General features: G+C 40.9%; 5 protein-coding genes across 8 annotated transcripts; 4 read left to right on the forward strand and 1 right to left on the reverse strand.

Moving 5' to 3' along the window:
* The first annotated feature begins 5,185 nt into the window (after positions 1-5,185).
* LOC6558669 (23 kDa integral membrane protein) lies at positions 5,186-6,565 on the forward strand. 3 transcript variants are annotated; one of them, XM_032740272.1, is made up of 5 exons: positions 5,186-5,318; positions 5,381-5,560; positions 5,620-5,754; positions 5,818-6,000; positions 6,061-6,565. In XM_032740272.1, the coding sequence occupies exons 1-5, from the start codon at positions 5,232-5,234 to the stop codon at positions 6,163-6,165; spliced, it is 690 nt and encodes a 229-aa protein (XP_032596163.1). In that variant the 5' UTR covers positions 5,186-5,231; the 3' UTR covers positions 6,166-6,565. The 3 variants fall into 3 exon arrangements, with proteins under 3 accessions (XP_032596163.1, XP_032596157.1, XP_032596174.1); XM_032740266.1 differs by having other exon boundaries at positions 5,227-5,318; positions 6,049-6,565; XM_032740283.1 differs by having other exon boundaries at positions 5,227-5,318; positions 6,106-6,565.
* A 900-nt stretch (positions 6,566-7,465) lies between these two features.
* Positions 7,466-8,137, reverse strand: LOC6557701 (cuticle protein 16.5). The gene has a single exon (XM_001984657.2). The coding sequence runs from the start codon at positions 8,135-8,137 to the stop codon at positions 7,466-7,468; it is 672 nt and encodes a 223-aa protein (XP_001984693.2).
* Positions 8,138-9,267: 1,130 nt separating this feature from the next.
* Positions 9,268-10,131, forward strand: LOC6557693 (larval/pupal cuticle protein H1C). 2 transcript variants are annotated; one of them, XM_032742881.1, is made up of 2 exons: positions 9,268-9,876; positions 10,057-10,131. In XM_032742881.1, the coding sequence occupies exons 1-2, from the start codon at positions 9,268-9,270 to the stop codon at positions 10,129-10,131; spliced, it is 684 nt and encodes a 227-aa protein (XP_032598772.1). The 2 variants fall into 2 exon arrangements, with proteins under 2 accessions (XP_032598772.1, XP_032598771.1); XM_032742880.1 differs by having other exon boundaries at positions 9,268-9,831; positions 9,889-10,131.
* A 3,868-nt stretch (positions 10,132-13,999) lies between these two features.
* On the forward strand, positions 14,000-15,391 carry LOC116805883. Its single transcript, XM_032740920.1, has 7 exons — positions 14,000-14,079; positions 14,134-14,301; positions 14,372-14,497; positions 14,551-14,724; positions 14,778-14,945; positions 15,008-15,133; positions 15,194-15,391. The coding sequence occupies exons 4-7, from the start codon at positions 14,662-14,664 to the stop codon at positions 15,266-15,268; spliced, it is 432 nt and encodes a 143-aa protein (XP_032596811.1). The 5' UTR covers positions 14,000-14,079; positions 14,134-14,301; positions 14,372-14,497; positions 14,551-14,661; the 3' UTR covers positions 15,269-15,391.
* A 60-nt stretch (positions 15,392-15,451) lies between these two features.
* On the forward strand, positions 15,452-16,088 carry LOC116805884. The gene is made up of 4 exons (XM_032740924.2): positions 15,452-15,503; positions 15,566-15,733; positions 15,784-15,909; positions 15,967-16,088. Exons 2-4 carry the CDS (start codon positions 15,632-15,634, stop codon positions 16,042-16,044), a joined length of 306 nt encoding a protein of 101 aa, XP_032596815.1. The 5' UTR covers positions 15,452-15,503; positions 15,566-15,631; the 3' UTR covers positions 16,045-16,088.
* The last annotated feature ends 388 nt before the right edge of the window (positions 16,089-16,476 follow it).

Below are 16,476 nucleotides of genomic sequence, written 5' to 3' on the forward strand. Positions count from 1 at the left end.
CAGTAATCAATTTACATTTATAAACCAGACAGCAGACGGGGTATAAGAAGCGAATAAGTCCTGAATAACATGGCATTTCACATTGGCAGCAGCTGCAACAACAATAGCGGCAGCAACAATCGTACCTTGACAGGCGCAAAACTCTATAACAATATCAATAAAAAAGTTGTTTGGCAATCGCAAGAAATTGCTGGGAATTTGTAATTAAACTTTTGCAACACAATGCAATGCAAGTTGTGTGTCGCTGTCGCTGTCCGCAGTGTCTGGCAGCAAAAACAACAATCAAAATGCCTGGCAACAGGCAACAAATCAGCAACAATAACAAACAACAAACAATCGCGGCATTGGCCAAAGTTCGCTTCATTTGCTTGGCATGGCTTTAAATTTCCGGTTTCCGGTTTTAGGCGCCGCACTACCACCCACCAACGCTCAGACTGTGCACCGCTGTTGGTCGCCATTGGCGGCCATGTTTGTTTGTATTTAAGTCGGTTTCTGAGCAACATTTTGCGGCATTCAACAGCACGAGGCTGTCATGTCACAAGCGGCTCACCTGCCCGGCCACTCAGACAGCCAGCCGGCAAGCAAGGCTTCTAGTTAGTTTGGCTTTTGAACTGACTGCTTAAGCGGAAATGACTTGAATGCTTTTGTACGGCACGCATACACACATACACACACACACACACACACAGAGAATCAAATAGTCGACACACTCGTGGCATATGTGGAATTTCGCACTCGACGCCTACCTTTGTGGGGGGCGTTAGCAAAACTTTTGTGTAACGCGATTAGCGGTTTGCATTTTGTTTGCTGTTGTGTCTGATCCAAAAGTCGTTTGCATATATATATATATATATATGGAAGACAGTTAACTGCAACAAACAACTACAATGTGCAGTGCAGTAATTGCAGATTTTAGATTCTCAGCCGTAGTTTGAAAAGTCATTAAAAACTTCTGTGAGCTCTCACAGAAACTTTGAAATGTGAATTCGAAATTTTTGATTAAATCGTTTGGCGGCGCATTTGCGCAAGTGAAACAAGGAAGATGTTGCGCCAAGACAATTAATGAAAAATGCATGCCAACCAAATGGCAAATCAATGTTTATCGTGACATCAATTGCGAATTGACGACACACACACATAAGTACATATTGTACATATATAGATTGTCACGCACACATATCCTTGGTTGTGGTTGGTATTGGTATGATAAAGCGGATGGAATTTGTATGCAAACCGCGCACTAAATTAGATTCTTTTTTACTGCATTGGCATCGCCTGTCGATGATGACAACGCCATCATCTAGGATGCGGATATACTTCGATTACTGGCTGCCTGCCTGACTGCCTGCCTGCCTGACTGCCTGACTGCTTGTCTTTTGGGTTTGGGTTTGTCCTTGCAGCAGCAGCAGCAGCGGCACGGACGATAAAATGCGTAAGCTCGTTAAAATTACAGGCGTCGCTCCTTTTATAATACGAATAATGATCGACTGATGGGTGGCATATATACATATATATATAGTGGGTGGTGGCGTCTGCGGTATTGATTTGACTTTTGTCGTAATGCATAGTGAAATGTTTGATTTCGCCTCCAGTCTGGATATGGTATCAATAACCCCAACCCTCCATTTGGGGTGAGGGCGCGCATAAAATGTTAATGAGCGTGTGAAGCGCTTGTTAAATGTGCTAACGCCAGGTTTGTGACCTGTAAAACTTGTCTGCTAAAACAGATGCATGTGCCAAATACATTATTTGTACTCCTAATAGCAGCATAAGGAGCTATATTAATCGATAATCAAATATAGTTGGAGTGTTGCAGATGGCACACGACAATTCAAACAGATTATTCTCAGATTAAAATTCACGCATATTCAAATGAATATTTTAACAAAATTAAATTTATTATCCCTTAATATCATTAGGTATAAGTTCTTATTAATGTTTATTAATATTTAATATCTATAATACTATTATAATTATTATTATCTATTTATAATTTAATTAATTTTTGATTACATAATCTAAGCGATAGCTAAACAAAGAGCAAAAAATCTAAAGCCACAATGTCTCTGTCTATACTCATACTAAATTGTTTGTTCATATCTTTGAGAGAACTGCGCTGTGTTGGCCCAGAAAACATAAATTAAATACACTCACATACAGACTGGAGAGACTCGTACTTATTATGCATTACCTAATGAAAAGTGGGCTCTGGCTGTTGGAACTCTCCATGGGGTTGGCCGAAGACGGGGCGGGACGGCTTGGGGCGGTGCGGGACGTAAGCAAATAATAAATAAATAAATAAACGAAAAGCGCAAATAACATTTGAGCGCCAGATTTAATTTCTAACGTTGAGTGCGCATATTAAAACAGGCAACGAGGCCGCAGGACAGGCAGGCAGACAGAAAGCCAAAAGGCATCGTGGCTGTGAGCAACAAACAAAGATGATGCGGATATCACTGCGTCTCTGGTGTTAGTGGAACTGCAACGGAAATGCGGGATTAAAAACATGGAGTTGGAGTAGGAGTTGGAGATGGAGGAGGCAGCCTGTGTGTTGCCTGCGTGCTGGCGGAATGAATCGGGGAAGCCCCACTCCCCCTCCAAAAAAAATAAACAATAAAAGCGTTGGCAAATGTTGAAAATTAAACACGCCAAGAGCAGAAGAAGGGAGGCGTGGCGGAAGGCGTAATAGAAGTTAGCGCGGATAAACAATGAATTACGGAATCATGAAAGCAAATTGACTTTAATGCAAAAATCAAATATTTACACAGTGCGAGAAAAACGCAGATGCAATGCAATTGAAAATGTGGAAAGATGCAGAGTCAAACAGACAATGAGGCAGACAGACAAATAGTCAGATAGTCAGACAGATAAAAGACACAGAAATACAAACACAAACACAAACACAAACAAAGTGAACACATATAGCCACAAAGTGAGGTTATTTTAGACGATGTTCTGGCCCCAAAAACTCGTTTCGGCACTTAAATGCCAATACAGACACACACACACAAGCACACACACAATCACACACACATTCATGTCTGAGCTTAGATATGACCAAGAGAGGATTATGAGAGGGGTGTGAAGGGGCAGCTGTTGTGCGCCGCTTGGTCTGTGGCGTATCCGGGTTTTGAGTGTACGTTATTAGCCCGCTGCTGTGGCTGTCCGGCGTGTCTGAATTTTACGATTTCATTCATTTTTGTGGCTGCTATTTTACGCCACAAAATATGCAACAAAATTTTATTTCCAGAACTCCGCACATCTGCAATGGGGTAAATAAAAATAAAAACTATTATCTAATGTTCTGTAAAGAAAATCGCAAACATTTAAAATGCAGCTCGCAATTTGTTCAAGAATTTCTCAATTAGAATACAAGCAACGAATATTTCCCGTTTCGCTCCATAACACAAAGTGGAACGGAAAGGATAGCAATGGCATAGAAGAGGATGCATTGCACAAATCTGAAAACCATAAAAGTGTCGCTTTCAATTGTGTAGCACAAACCCAAACCAAAAACAAAAAAAACAAGTCCACAAGCGACAATCGACAATCGAAGCCAACAAGTGAAATTGAAACGTTGCACGGCTACAATTGATGATGAAGTGTGTTGGGTGTCCTGTGGATTTTTGACCTTTCTATAGGAGAAGGCATAACGATTTTGTTGGCTGCTTTGTTTTCTGTTTGTGCTAAAAGGATGGTAACTTTTATGATGAGCAATTTCTGTAAATGCGAGTTCAAAAATTATTGTTAAAGTTGTAATTTTATTCTTCAGCTTAAAATTATTGCACAACATTTCATTGCTCTATACTAACTCATTGAGTAATTCCTTCTGTATCTTTAAATTTGAAAAGAGCATTCTAGACTCGACTACCAATCTTTCACATACATATTTTTGTTTGTCACTAGCCCACATATTACTTTTTATGGCGATGCCTGGCGATGATTGACACCTCGTCTGGCAATAAATTTTTAATTTTCAAAGCGCCGTGATAGACTGGCTGACTCACACCCTTGCTGACTGACTGACTGACTGAATGACTGACTGAGTATACGCTCTCGATGCTGGGAGCTTGTTAAATTCAAATTAGAGCCTTGCTCTTTCATAGAGTTTGCCGCTGACAGCGAAGATAAATGACAGTGCTGCTGTGCGATCGCAACAAATTAACCTTGTTAGGGGCTGCAGCCAGCAACAGTTACAAGTGTATGTAATTTTTTATCGTCTCCATAGCAGACACACACACACACACACACTCACATACACCACCAGTCAGCTTCAAGAAGCTGCAACTTACCCCACTGACTGACTGACTTATGAATGGCGTGTGGCAGTTGTGTGCTTGGGGGCAGAACTGTTTTCCTCTACTTCACATCAATAAATCAGTTTGTATATCAAATTGAATTCACGAGCGTGCACTTGACACCAGCACACGCACACATTTATCAGCCGGCTGTCTCAGTTCGTGGAGAGTTGCATTCGCCATCCGCAGCGGAAAACAACGCAGAAAACATGGCATTTGTTGGCGCTTTAGCTTGGCATGAAAATGAAAGCCACAAAATTTTAATTTCCACTAAAAGCGAAGAGGCAAAAATATTAGCGCTTTGCATTATAAATTATTCATTACATTGCCCTCAACCACGCCCATCAACTCCAATGCCTCCCACGCAACCGCGCCTTGCTGACGGCAGCTCGTTTGCACCTAATTTGATTTTTAGTTGTGTTGAATGGCTGCGGATCTCATCTCTCTCTCTCTCTCTCACTCTTACTCTGGCTACGCTGCGGTTGCCCCGTGGCAATCTTTGTTGCTGCCTCTCCACCAGGCAGCCGCAGAAGCGGACGAGGCAGCAAAAAAACACATGAGCGCATGGGAGAATTGGCCACGCCTTCAGAGCTGCTTTATTCCTTGCCATCTTTGGGCTTCATTCATTTCGACTCCGTCGAAAAAATGTCTGTTATGTGGCTGGCAGAATTTTGCAGTAATTAATGGCAACTGTTTGATTAAAAAATTCCATAGTCGGCACCAAACCAAGCTAAAATGAACCGGGCAGATAGTCAAGTCAAGACCGCAGCAAATCTATGCAAATTCCACAAATTGCTTTAACTTGATGCTCATTTCAATCACAATTTCATATATAATTCTTAGACTCAACACAGCCTGGTCTTATATTTCAGATAATATCTATTTTCAATGCTCAAAAATTTGAACAACATTAACATGCAATAACAACTGGAAATGTATCAAATAGAAGAAGTTGATAATAAAAACTGGAAATTGATTTGTTTTCGATTGATTATCCTACTAAACGTTATCGTCTGTTTGGTTAGTAGCTGATTTTAAAATAATTATTTATGTAATGCAATTTATTTATATTTCATAAACAGATATGCAACATAACCGACATTGTGCACCACGCTCAAATTATCTATTGCTACTGGGATTACACGGGCGCTGAGTTTATCAAATTTGAAGTAGCGGTGCTCATTACAAACATTGGAATGATACCCATCCTCATCATTGGCACTCTACTCGTATTCAAGCAGAACATTAAACAATTGCGCTCAGTGAGTGCTTGTGCCTTAGAAAGTATTACGCTGAATTCTACATGTGGCCTCATTTGCAGTACCTTACGATACTGTTTCTATTAAGTTGGTTACAAATGCTGCTGATAATTGCCCTGACGCAGCGTTTCCCGCTCACCCATATAGTCCACTCGAAATGGATGGATCAGAAGAGCATTGCCAAGTATGAAAGTCAGGTTGGTCGAGCATATTCCAATCTGTTTCTTTGTATTTCTTCAGCTGTGCTTATTCATTTTTAGTACAATTGCTGTGGTCGTTTTGGACCAGATGATTATATTCTCAGAACGGGTCGGGTGCCAAACAGCTGTTTGGTCGATACCACTAACTCGGAGTCCAGGGAAATTCATACCACTGGCTGCCTAGCTAAGGATGATGTAGACGCGGACATTATTTCCTACGAGCTGATTACCTCATTATTCCAGGTGAGATATGAGTTAGATACACACATACCTTTATGAATTGTCAACTAGAGCTTATTGCAGTTAATTTTGGTGTTTTTAATGGTCTGCCATTACTTTTATCTGAAGAGAATCAAAGCAGAAAACCGTTCATTTCGTGGACTTTGGCGTGACCACATTTTTTTATAGTTCTGTCCCAGTCAACAAATTGAATTTGCATTTGCATGCAACACAAATTGGTTGGCATTGAAACTGGGGAAATTGGATGAGAATTGGCATTGGCAGCAGCAGCTTACACTTCTCATATTGCACAAGCTGCAATCAATAACGATAAACACTCGAGTGTCTGAACCACCCAAATCCCGATTGTCCGAGTATCCGCCTTTGCATATGCATGAGCCAATAAAGAAATCAAGAAAGCATAGCAAGCGAATCTAAAATAATGCAAATGCCGACAACACACACCGGACCAAGGGCTACAGGACACTTGTAACAATATGCAAAAGGAGAACGCAGCCAAGCACATGTTCAAGGACAATCTAAATTCTCGGAGTTTTTTATTTGCACATAAATTGTATTGTTGTCAACATTAAATTTGTCGTCATGAAAAACAATTTTCAAGCATTTTGAAATGCATAAAATATGCATACGAAATGCTCCACAGAACGACCAACTTTATGGCTAAATAGTTTGCTGCCGGCCCCTGTAGTTAATACTTTTTTTATGCCCGCCCCCGTCGTATCTGAGTCAGTCCCAACGATTTAGCCAAAACTTTTCCGCCATCGCCAACGCTTTAGCCTCACATAACCATAACAATAACAACAACACTTTGGTCAAGCTGCTGAACTGCTGAGCTGCTGATGGGACCCATCGCAAAGTTTATGGCGGCAAGGGCAACTGGCCAGAGAGGGCTGGGGAGAGCTGCTGAAAACCGAAAAAGGGGTCATTTGGCTCATTAAACTTTGGCCAACAATTTTTTGTGCGCCTCCCCAAACCAAAGACAAACAAAAAGTTTTGCACTAAATATTTTGCGCCCATGCGAAAAAAAAAAAAAATAAATATGTAGTAAGTAGCGGTGGGGATAAGCTTTGTGTGAGGGGCATAAAATTATGGCACACATACGCACCATTAAATTCGAGACAAATGTGTAGAGCAGATCTGTGGAACCATTCGAATGAGATAGAACGATGGAGAACATTCTAGCAAATAAAGAAGTCTATTCGAAGTCCTCGAATTTAATTATTGAGAATCAATTGAATATTAGCAATAAACAGCTGCTTATCAATCAGTTTAATTACACTTTTTAGGTGTATCAAATTTCATTATAATTATGATTGATAGAACAATTTATGCTAGTAACTTAACTGATCACTTCAAACAAAATAAAAACGAAGCAAATGTGTTTTGTGCAACTAATTTATAATTTTATTATATTCGATTAATCAACAAAAGTGGTTTCAACAAGTAATGGTTCGAGCTAAAATTGAGCTTAGTAGCCCCAGTGCGAGCCAAAGCCATCAAAGCTAACGTGGGCAACACCAACAGCGGGTGAGTATTTCACATAGGCGCTGGGAGCAGCGACTGGTGTCGAATAAGCCACAGCTGGAGCGGCATAGGACTTGGCATAAACTGGAGCTGGAGCAGCATAGGTCACAGCAGGTGCAGCATACGAGACGGTCTTGGCCACAACTGGAGCAGGTGCAGCGTAGTGGACAGCTGGGGCAGCATACGAGACAGTCTTGGCCACAACTGGAGCAGGTGCAGCATAGTGGACAGCTGGGGCAGCATACGAGACGGTCTTGGCCACAACTGGAGCTGGTGCAGTGTAAGTCACAGCTGGGGCAGCGGCAGCATAGACGGACTTGGTGACCACAGTTGCTGGGGCGCTGTACAGAGTCTTGGGCGTGTACACGTTGTTGGTAGTGCGTGAGTCCACCTTGCTGAAGCTAGAGTAGGGTGTGACGACGTTCTTTGAGTAGGTGGAGACGGTGCCACCGAACGAGCGCACCACATTCTGCTGTGTGGTGCCGACGGCATCAAAATGCGGCTGAGCCAATTTGGTCACCACCGGCGACGACACATAGGTGGCTGGCGCCAAGAGGCCAGCATTGGAGGCGCCGAGCAGAGCGCAGAGGGAGAGAAGGACGTACTTGAATGCCATTGCTGGAATATGTTGATTAACTGCAACTGGAAACGTTACTGATGCCTAACTTGGCCAGTTGTGCGGCTTAAATAGCAAGCAAAAAAAAATTGCTATTGACCAAAAATATTTCACGGTCACAACGACCTCACAAGTGTGACAGCGCAAATTAGGCCTAAGTCTAAGCCCCCCTGTTGAAAACTGGTTCAATGGGTCGGCAAATGACGGAGCGCAAGAGCGACTCAATAGAGGAGTTTCAGTTTCAGCTTCAGCTTCAGCCTCAGTTTGAGTATTGAGTTCGAGTTGCTACCCCAAAGTGAATTATTTTGAATACTATCAGCAGCTCATAAATTTTCCAGAAAACAACACGAAGCGCAAAAACTTTTATTGCTCTGGCGTATTTTTCCATTAAATTGAGTTCAAGTCAGGCAGCAAATATGCCACAGGACAGCACCACCAATCACTCCCTCCCCCACAAATTTCAAGGACTCTCCCGTTTGTGTCAACTTTTTGTGTGGGGTGTGTTTTACTTGTTTTCTTGCTTCCTTTTTGTTTGCTGGCAAACGACTTGTTTATGATTTTTGTACTTTTCGTGCAAGTTTCTCAAAATGAATATCCGCGCTGCTGATGCTTTCTTCTACTCCAGCTCCTGTTGTGTCACGGGGCGCATGATGAATATTTATTGAAATTACCAAAGTTGCCGCTGTTTCAAATTGAATTGTGTTGCCAACTTGGGATATCTTGCACCACTCACCCCCTCTCTCTCTCTCTATCTGTTTCTCCGTGCCTAACTTTCTCTGCATCTTGAATATATTTTGGTTTTTGCTTTTATTTTGGCAAATTGTTATTAATTTTACACGTGTGCCATTGAGCCGCCCTCTAAACCTAATTACCACGTTTAAATTATGCCAACGAAATTGGCTTTCAAATAATTGCCACACAGTCAAATATGTGGACAGGTTGACCAGTTCAGACAGACAGCCAGACAGGCAGCCAAACGAAATTCGCATCTCATTGTGGGCAGTAACAACAATTAGAGTTTGGCACGCGTCAGTTGCGTATAAAAACGACAGCATTTTGAACAAATCAGCATCAGTCAGTTACAGTTGCTGCTTCAGTCGCAATCGCCAGCTTTAATCGTGCAACTCATTATGGCATTCCGTTACCTCATCTCCTTGTGCGCCCTGGTGGCCTATGCCAATGCTGGTCTCCTTGCCAGCCATGTGGCTTACGCTAATCCTGCCGTCGATGCCGTTGCTTCCACCCAGCAGAATGTGGTTCGCTCCTTTGCCGGCACTGTGTCCAGCCACTCAAAGGCTATAGATACACCCTACTCCAGCGTGCGCAAGTCGGACACTCGCATCCAGAACAATGTCTATACTCCGGCTATTGCGAAGACAACCTATGCCGCTCCTCTGTATACTCAAGCAACACCTGTGGTCCAGAAGACTGTATATGCAGCTCCTGCTCCTGTTGTGCACAAGACTGTCTATGCTGCTCCTGCTCCAGTTGTGCACAAGACTGTCTCATATGCTGCTCCAGCTGTCACCTATGCAGCACCCGCACCAGTGCTGCAGAAGACTGTCTATGCTGCTCCTGCTCCAGTTGTGCACAAGACTGTCTCATATGCTGCTCCAGCTGTCACCTATGCCGCACCAGCACCAGTTGTGCACAAAACTGTCTATGCTGCCCCCGCTCCAGTTGTGGCCAAGACTGTCTCATATGCTGCTCCAGCCGTTGCCTATGCTGCACCTGCTCCCGTTTACGCCAAGTCATATGCCGCTCCAGCTGTTGCCTATGCTGCATCCGCACCCGTCCTTGCCAAGACTGTCTCGTACGCAGCACCACTGGCCACCACCAATGTGAATCACGGACCGTCTGCCACCACCTACACCCACAATGCACCCGCTCTGGGCGTGTCCAGCTATGGCAGCTCCCAGACCGTTCACTACTCGCCTGCGGAGAGCGTCTCGCACATGAGCTTCGATGGTTTCGGCACCCACTGGGGTTTCTAAGCGATCGACCGTCTAATTGTTGTTACAGCTTCTTGTTAACGTTTTCTCGTCGAACGAATAAAAATCACATTTGTTTTGTTAAACCGTAAAACCTTAAGACTTTGGCAAAGCTTCCGTTTTAGCATCAGCCTCAGTTTCGAGGCTGGGCAGCAATCATCTTGGGCTAAGCAAAATGAAGCCTAACAAGCAATAAACGCGCAATTGTCCGAGCTGCCCAAAAGTACTCAATGATTATATCAGACCAACAGTTTTCAAATTGGAGCTTGAATTGAAGCCGGTTTTTGCGACGTCATCGTTGGCATTTTTGGGCGGCCTTCGGTGGTTTGTTAAGCGGCTTAGTATGATAACTCTTGGCTGGGGCGTGTCATGTATGTTTGCGCATTATATTATGTGGCATTAATTGGATTTAATATTTTTGCACACCTTCTTTGAACTGGTATTGGAAATGAAATGTTTTGCCCTCAGGCTGTTTTGCCCTTTGTTGATCTATAAAATTGATATCGAAATCGGAATCAGCATCATTGCCATTCAATTAATGAGTTTTGCCGGACCTACAATTGTGACCCGATTTTGCAGTTGTTATAATTATTGTCGGTTAATTATCGTCTGTTTCAGCTGATATAACAGCACTAACAATGAACAAATTTCTTTTGTTGTCCAATTTTTAAAGCTAGCTTTTTAACTTGACATTTAAATGCATTTATCAAGTGACCACAGTTAACTAATGGCCTAAAATATTTAAAGCCATACATCAAATTGGTTAATTCAAGGCAATTTCCCTAAACACAATTGTTATATATAGAGTTAGGGTTAACAATCTGTGAGTGATCTTGAAGTTGCTTAGAAACAAAAGACAAGGTTACTAAATATTTGTGTCTACAAATGAGTTGAGTATAGACGTGATTAGCGGCTCAGACAATTTGCTGATTAACTTATACACTTGTCAATTATGGCAAATACAAATATTTAATTACATTTACTTTAAACCTTACCAAACCGATTTAAAATTTGTCTATATTTGGAGTATTTATTAGATTGATTTTACACTAACATCTAAAATTTAAAGTCATTGCTTTTTATGCATTTATAAAAGAAATATATTTGCGAAAAAGGGTTTTACAAACTAATATTTATTTTTTAAAGTCCAGCGCTGTATCTAATTTGTGAAAGTGTTTAGTCATGCTCTCGTCTGTATGAAGATGACACTCATGAGTAGCTGTCTCGCACTCTGGCAAATTGTTCAATCATCTAATTGAAAGCTGCTTAAAAAGTGATTGTGGAACACTTTATTTAGGATTTTGTACACTTGACAAATCGAATGCACATTCCAAAGCCCCCACTCTCGATTTTGAAGAAGATTATATGACATTGATAGGACAATTCCCCGGATAATGCAGACACAAACAATCAAATTAAACGAAGATAAGAAACGGGGCAACAAATTAACTGCAGTTGTTTTACGTATGATTGCGTATACGCCTCGTGGGCCCACACTCTTGAAGCTGCTGCTGCAAATGCTGTATTGTCTGGTCTGCCTTGACAATTAGTCAATAATTTATTTCAATTTCATTTGGCATGCCAAGTACACACGCACACACACACACTGGCCTAAGTGTAATTTAATTACATTTGCATTTTGGCAAGTGCTTGTATTGCTTTGGTTTTTTGTGCACAAAACTGCTTACGCATGCAGTTGAGCACCAACAATTGTTGCAATTCAATTTACGTAAGCGAATTTTCATGATTTAAATACAAGAGCATTATGGTTTATTGTGCTTAGGAGACAGAGAAATAGAGAGGGAGAAATGGAGAGAGAGAGAGAGAGCAGAAAAAAATGCATATTCTCCATACCATTCGCATTCTCAGTGAGCCAGCTTGTCTGGTGTCTGTTCAGCTATGTCCTGGTGTAATTAAATTATGAAAGGACATAAGACGCATAATAAGTCATAAATCAAATTTACCTATCCCACGGGCATGTCCACCGAAACAGGCAGCAGCCAGCAGGCAGCAGGCAGACAGCTAACTAGAACCCAGACACACTCCAGACACTTGGACACATACATATTGTGCATGGCCTCAACTCTGTGGCCATAATTTGATGGACATTATGACGACTCTGTCTCGGCAAACAATTAGACAATTGATGCATCTGTGGCTATTTGGCCAATGTCATTTTGTATTTGTATCGGGTACATCGGGTCAAAACGTGAAAAGGGCCGACCCCAAAATGCCAACAACCTATCCGTTCAACAGTGTTTACTGTGTGTGTTGTGTGGCTGAATGCATTTTATGTTTATGTCCACGTCATAGCCAGACGCTGTTTGAAGTGTGCAATTGAAAAATTCCTACATTTCAGCAAACGACAAATGTAAATTTTGTGAGTGTGACCAGCGTGTTGCACTGTTCCTGTTTACCCTGTTTCCCATATTGCATTCCAAAAACTTTGCTTGGCTCGATTTGTCCATCGACAAGTACACGATATTGCATTTGCAGCGAGTTCTTACAATGCTTTCGACTTAATGGCAATATATTGTGGCAAATACATTGGCCAAATGTTATGTTCTTAGCACAGATACCAGTTAATAATATGAACAACAAATTGTGTGTTTTTGGCAACAGAAATTGTTCAGTGAAACTTAAGCAGTTCAGCTTCTGTTCGTGCAGTTTAAACAAATTTGAGCATGTTTAACGCAAATGCCAGACGAACTGAAGCATGAGTAGAAAATAAAAGAAAAGAATGGAAAGAAACCAAAGACCTCAGACGACTGCCATCGCGATATGTCATAGTGCCAGACAAAGGGCAGCCCCAGCAGCTATTAGGGGATGGTTGGGGTGGGTTTCGAATGCAGATGCTGAGGTCTTAGCAACCTCGACTAACTGATATGGATCATTGCTTGGCCCGCGGGCTCTGCTTGCCGTCTGTCTGTGTAGATTAAAATTTAATTTTTAATTTAAAGACTGTTTGCGTTTTATTTGCCTCTTGTTGTGTGAAATAAATAAATGAGCGAGCGACCTTTAAGGTTTGGCTATGGCTACGGCTACGGCTTGTTGATTTATCATTATTCTATGCAAATTTAATGCTCACCTTTTCCGTTTTATCAGCGGCATCATCTGTGGCAAGTTTTGTCCCTTCTTTATCTGCTACAGTGACTGCGAACTACGACTGCGGCAGCCACGTGCAATGTCAATGCCAAGCGATTAACATTCAATTAGCTTTTGGCTTCATCAATGATTTTATCGCCAGCTATTAGAAGAGGGTCGTTTCGGGTGAGGGGGCTACAAGTGCCCCTGTTGCTGTGGCTGGTTTGATTGTAAATTGTGGCAAATTATCATTAGCTTGTTGTTGTTGTGCCTGCTTGTTACGGGTGTGTGTGTGTTTGTTTGTGTGTTTGTGCCTTGACAACGACATCTTCACATCTTCAAAAGGTTTTTATGACATCAACAGCTGTCGTTGACAGATTATTGTGGCGATTATTTTAGCAGACACAGTTTGGGGCCACAAAGCAAAAGGGCAGACAACAACAATGAAACAGGCAAAGCCAGAGGCAGAGGCAGAGGGACAGAGGAGCAGAGGAGCAGAGAAACAGGCAATGGTATCCTGTGCTGTGTTGGCTTCAGCCTGAGGGGGGCGGGTTAAAGGAGTCTTGTCTTGCTGTATTGTGCTGCTTTGTGCGTTCAACTGGAAATTGTCAACAATGTTGTCATTGTTGTTGTTCGCTGTTGGTGTTGCACATGTGTGTGGCCTGGCCACTTAAAACATCTTGTGGACTAGCACTTGTAAATAACTATGTTTCACTTGGAATACTTGTCATTTATGTTGGCACTTTTTATACACTCACAACAACAATACCGGCACATTATTCAATATACTATTTAGTATCGGTAATGTGCATTCGATCAACGCGTTTCCTTAAAGTCCTAGCCGTTGTATTTCTAAGCATCCTTTTGGTAAGTGTTTACAGATGCTTGCCATTCAGTTGCATTATATTGATCTTTATGCAGCAATTTTGTGCCATTGAAATCTGTTTGGATATCGACCATGGAATTGAAGACAATAGCGAAAGGACATTGTTGATGATTTCCGCCATTGTGACCACTATTTTTCTGATTTTTTTCTCATGCTTTGGTATTTTTGTCGTATTAGGTGATCAAGTTAATCGACTGAAACTGGTAAAATTTAATGGGCATAGATAATTTGAAGCACTAAAATTAAATGAACAACTTTTCCTGATATTTTCAGCTGGCAATCGGCATCGCTGTCTTCATAGTTATCAAATTCACTCTGTGGGTACTCTTCTTGACACTTGCCAACCAACCCGACGTGGCTAAGAGCACCCTATGGTTACACCTTACGAACTTATGGGCAGTAAGTAAGCCGAACTATTACTAATATGCAAATGCAACTGCCTTATTTTCCAGGTATTAAGTCTGATTACGATTATACTTTTGATCAGAGGACGAATGCGTAGCTAAAAGCTAAAAGATTTGTGTCGCCTACATCATAAAACATAAATATTTTGCAATATACAAATGTGCTTTTTAGGATTACGTGTACTTAAGGCTAATGTCCATATTCTCTCTCTGTTGGTCTTGGTAAGCTAAAGCTTATGCAGATAAGCCATAATTATTCATTTGATTCTATTTAGTTTTGCAATGTTGTTGACCTTGTCATCACTATTAAAAACCTTGACGAATGCAAGGGAACAGCAAAAATCTGGTTGATTGTATCGATACTGCTAAATACTCTACTCAATTTTGGAATTAGCTTGGGAAGTTATGGAGCTGTGATAATGAAAACATTATACCTAAAGCTGGTATGTTCAAGGCACTTAAGATTGTATTAAAAATGTATAAAACCCTCCCAAATCATATTCAGTATGCAGTCACACTGATGGGCTTCATGATCAGCAAACTAGTTCTTGCACAAGCAGTCAGGTATTTGGATGATGCACATTACAATCTGTTAGTGGGAAATTGGTATTATCTGGTTACAACATTTTCTGTAAGTGCAGTTCAACTGAACGAATGGTAAATGTTGAAGATTTCTTTTATTTTATTGCAGGTTCTCTGTTTAATATTCGTTGTATCACTTCTTTTCAAAATGCGGGAACGAAGGGATATCAATTCAGATGGATGAGTTGTAAATAAATAAATACTAGATCAGATTAGCCGATTTTGTTTCATAATTAAAAGAAAAATGTTATGTAAATTGGATTGTATAGCTTCTATAATACAAAGCTTTGAGATTTGTGTCCGTTTATTCAGGCTGAAATAAAATTAATAAAATAAGTATTTATTTAAGCACACAAATGTGCTTTATTGGATTAAAAGCACTTAAGATACTTACGCTCTTAGTATCCGTCATTCTTGCCGTAAGCTGTATTTGATGAAAATATAGTTTAATATCAATTTGAAAAGGCTTAAATCTGTTCAGCTGTGCAATGTTCTTGGCATCAGTGTGGCCGTTACAACTATTTGTGAAACTGAAAGAGCTGTCAAAATGGCTCTATTTGCATCAATTGTGTTGGATACTCTCGTCAATTGTGGAATTATCTACGGCATTTATGGAACTGTTCGTAATAATACCTCAAAGATAAAAAGGGTAAGTAATAAATATATTTGGTTATGCTAACCTTTGATTATCATCTCCAGTTCATATTTGTATTGCTTATCTTCTTTATCGGCAAAATAACGATTGCAAAATTGATTGCTGAGTTCGATGACAAAGATATTGAAATCATTATTTCCATATGGTATCAGTTTGATGTGGTGCTCACTGTGAGTTTTAATAATTAATCTATAACGAAAATTCGTAATTTATTTCTTTTATTTCAGGGCATTTGTCTGGTTTGCGCTACTCCATTGTGTTTGAAGATATTGGAAAAAGAGAATCGATCCTTAATCCAAGTGTAAACTAATATTTATTGTTAAACTGATTCTAAATTACAAAATGCAAAGACATCTAGAAAATATCTTAATTTTCATATATGCGCCAACTTTAACTTTAACTCACTTTACCACCAGAATCATTTAATGGTCAAGACATTCGATGAAGTGTTTCAGATAGCAAAATGTGTGGCAATTTGTGAGTTGTGTGGGAGATCGAATTACATGTGGAATTATGGACACAAAACACCCGCAGGATAACAGACTCACCAACAGCAGCAGCAGCAGCAGCAGCAGCAGCCAATAAAGATGACGATGACAAGATAAACGAAAGTTTGTGGTCCAAGGGCGTCGATGGGAAGGGGTCAATGGGTGAATTGTCGTCTGTTTTAAATGAAATTTAACGATGCCCACAAATAATGGCACTTTGCATTTTAAAACACTTCTGCGAGTCCAAAT

Source organism: Drosophila grimshawi, unplaced genomic scaffold (genome assembly GCF_018153295.1).
Source record: "Drosophila grimshawi isolate 15287-2541.00 unplaced genomic scaffold, ASM1815329v1 contig_44, whole genome shotgun sequence".
NCBI lineage: Eukaryota > Metazoa > Arthropoda > Insecta > Diptera > Drosophilidae > Drosophila > Drosophila grimshawi.

Coding starts and splice junctions, on each gene's coding strand:
- LOC6557693 (XM_032742880.1), top strand. CDS start 9,268: ATGGCATTCCGTTACCTCATCTCCTTGTGCGCCCTGGTGGCCTATGCC. Junction 9,832..9,888: donor CTCCAGTTGTGGCCAAGACT/GTCTCATATGCT, acceptor GTTTACGCCAAG/TCATATGCCGCTCCAGCTGT.
- LOC116805884 (XM_032740924.2), top strand. CDS start 15,632: ATGGCTCTATTTGCATCAATTGTGTTGGATACTCTCGTCAATTGTGGA. Junction 15,734..15,783: donor ATACCTCAAAGATAAAAAGG/GTAAGTAATAAA, acceptor TATCATCTCCAG/TTCATATTTGTATTGCTTAT. Junction 15,910..15,966: donor AGTTTGATGTGGTGCTCACT/GTGAGTTTTAAT, acceptor CTTTTATTTCAG/GGCATTTGTCTGGTTTGCGC.
- LOC6558669 (XM_032740266.1), top strand. CDS start 5,232: ATGTATCAAATAGAAGAAGTTGATAATAAAAACTGGAAATTGATTTGT. Junction 5,319..5,380: donor TAAACGTTATCGTCTGTTTG/GTTAGTAGCTGA, acceptor TTTCATAAACAG/ATATGCAACATAACCGACAT. Junction 5,755..5,817: donor TTGCCAAGTATGAAAGTCAG/GTTGGTCGAGCA, acceptor ATTCATTTTTAG/TACAATTGCTGTGGTCGTTT.
- LOC6557701 (XM_001984657.2), bottom strand. CDS start 8,137: ATGGCATTCAAGTACGTCCTTCTCTCCCTCTGCGCTCTGCTCGGCGCC.
- LOC116805883 (XM_032740920.1), top strand. CDS start 14,662: ATGTGCTTTTTAGGATTACGTGTACTTAAGGCTAATGTCCATATTCTC. Junction 14,725..14,777: donor TTCTCTCTCTGTTGGTCTTG/GTAAGCTAAAGC, acceptor GATTCTATTTAG/TTTTGCAATGTTGTTGACCT. Junction 14,946..15,007: donor AAACATTATACCTAAAGCTG/GTATGTTCAAGG, acceptor AATCATATTCAG/TATGCAGTCACACTGATGGG.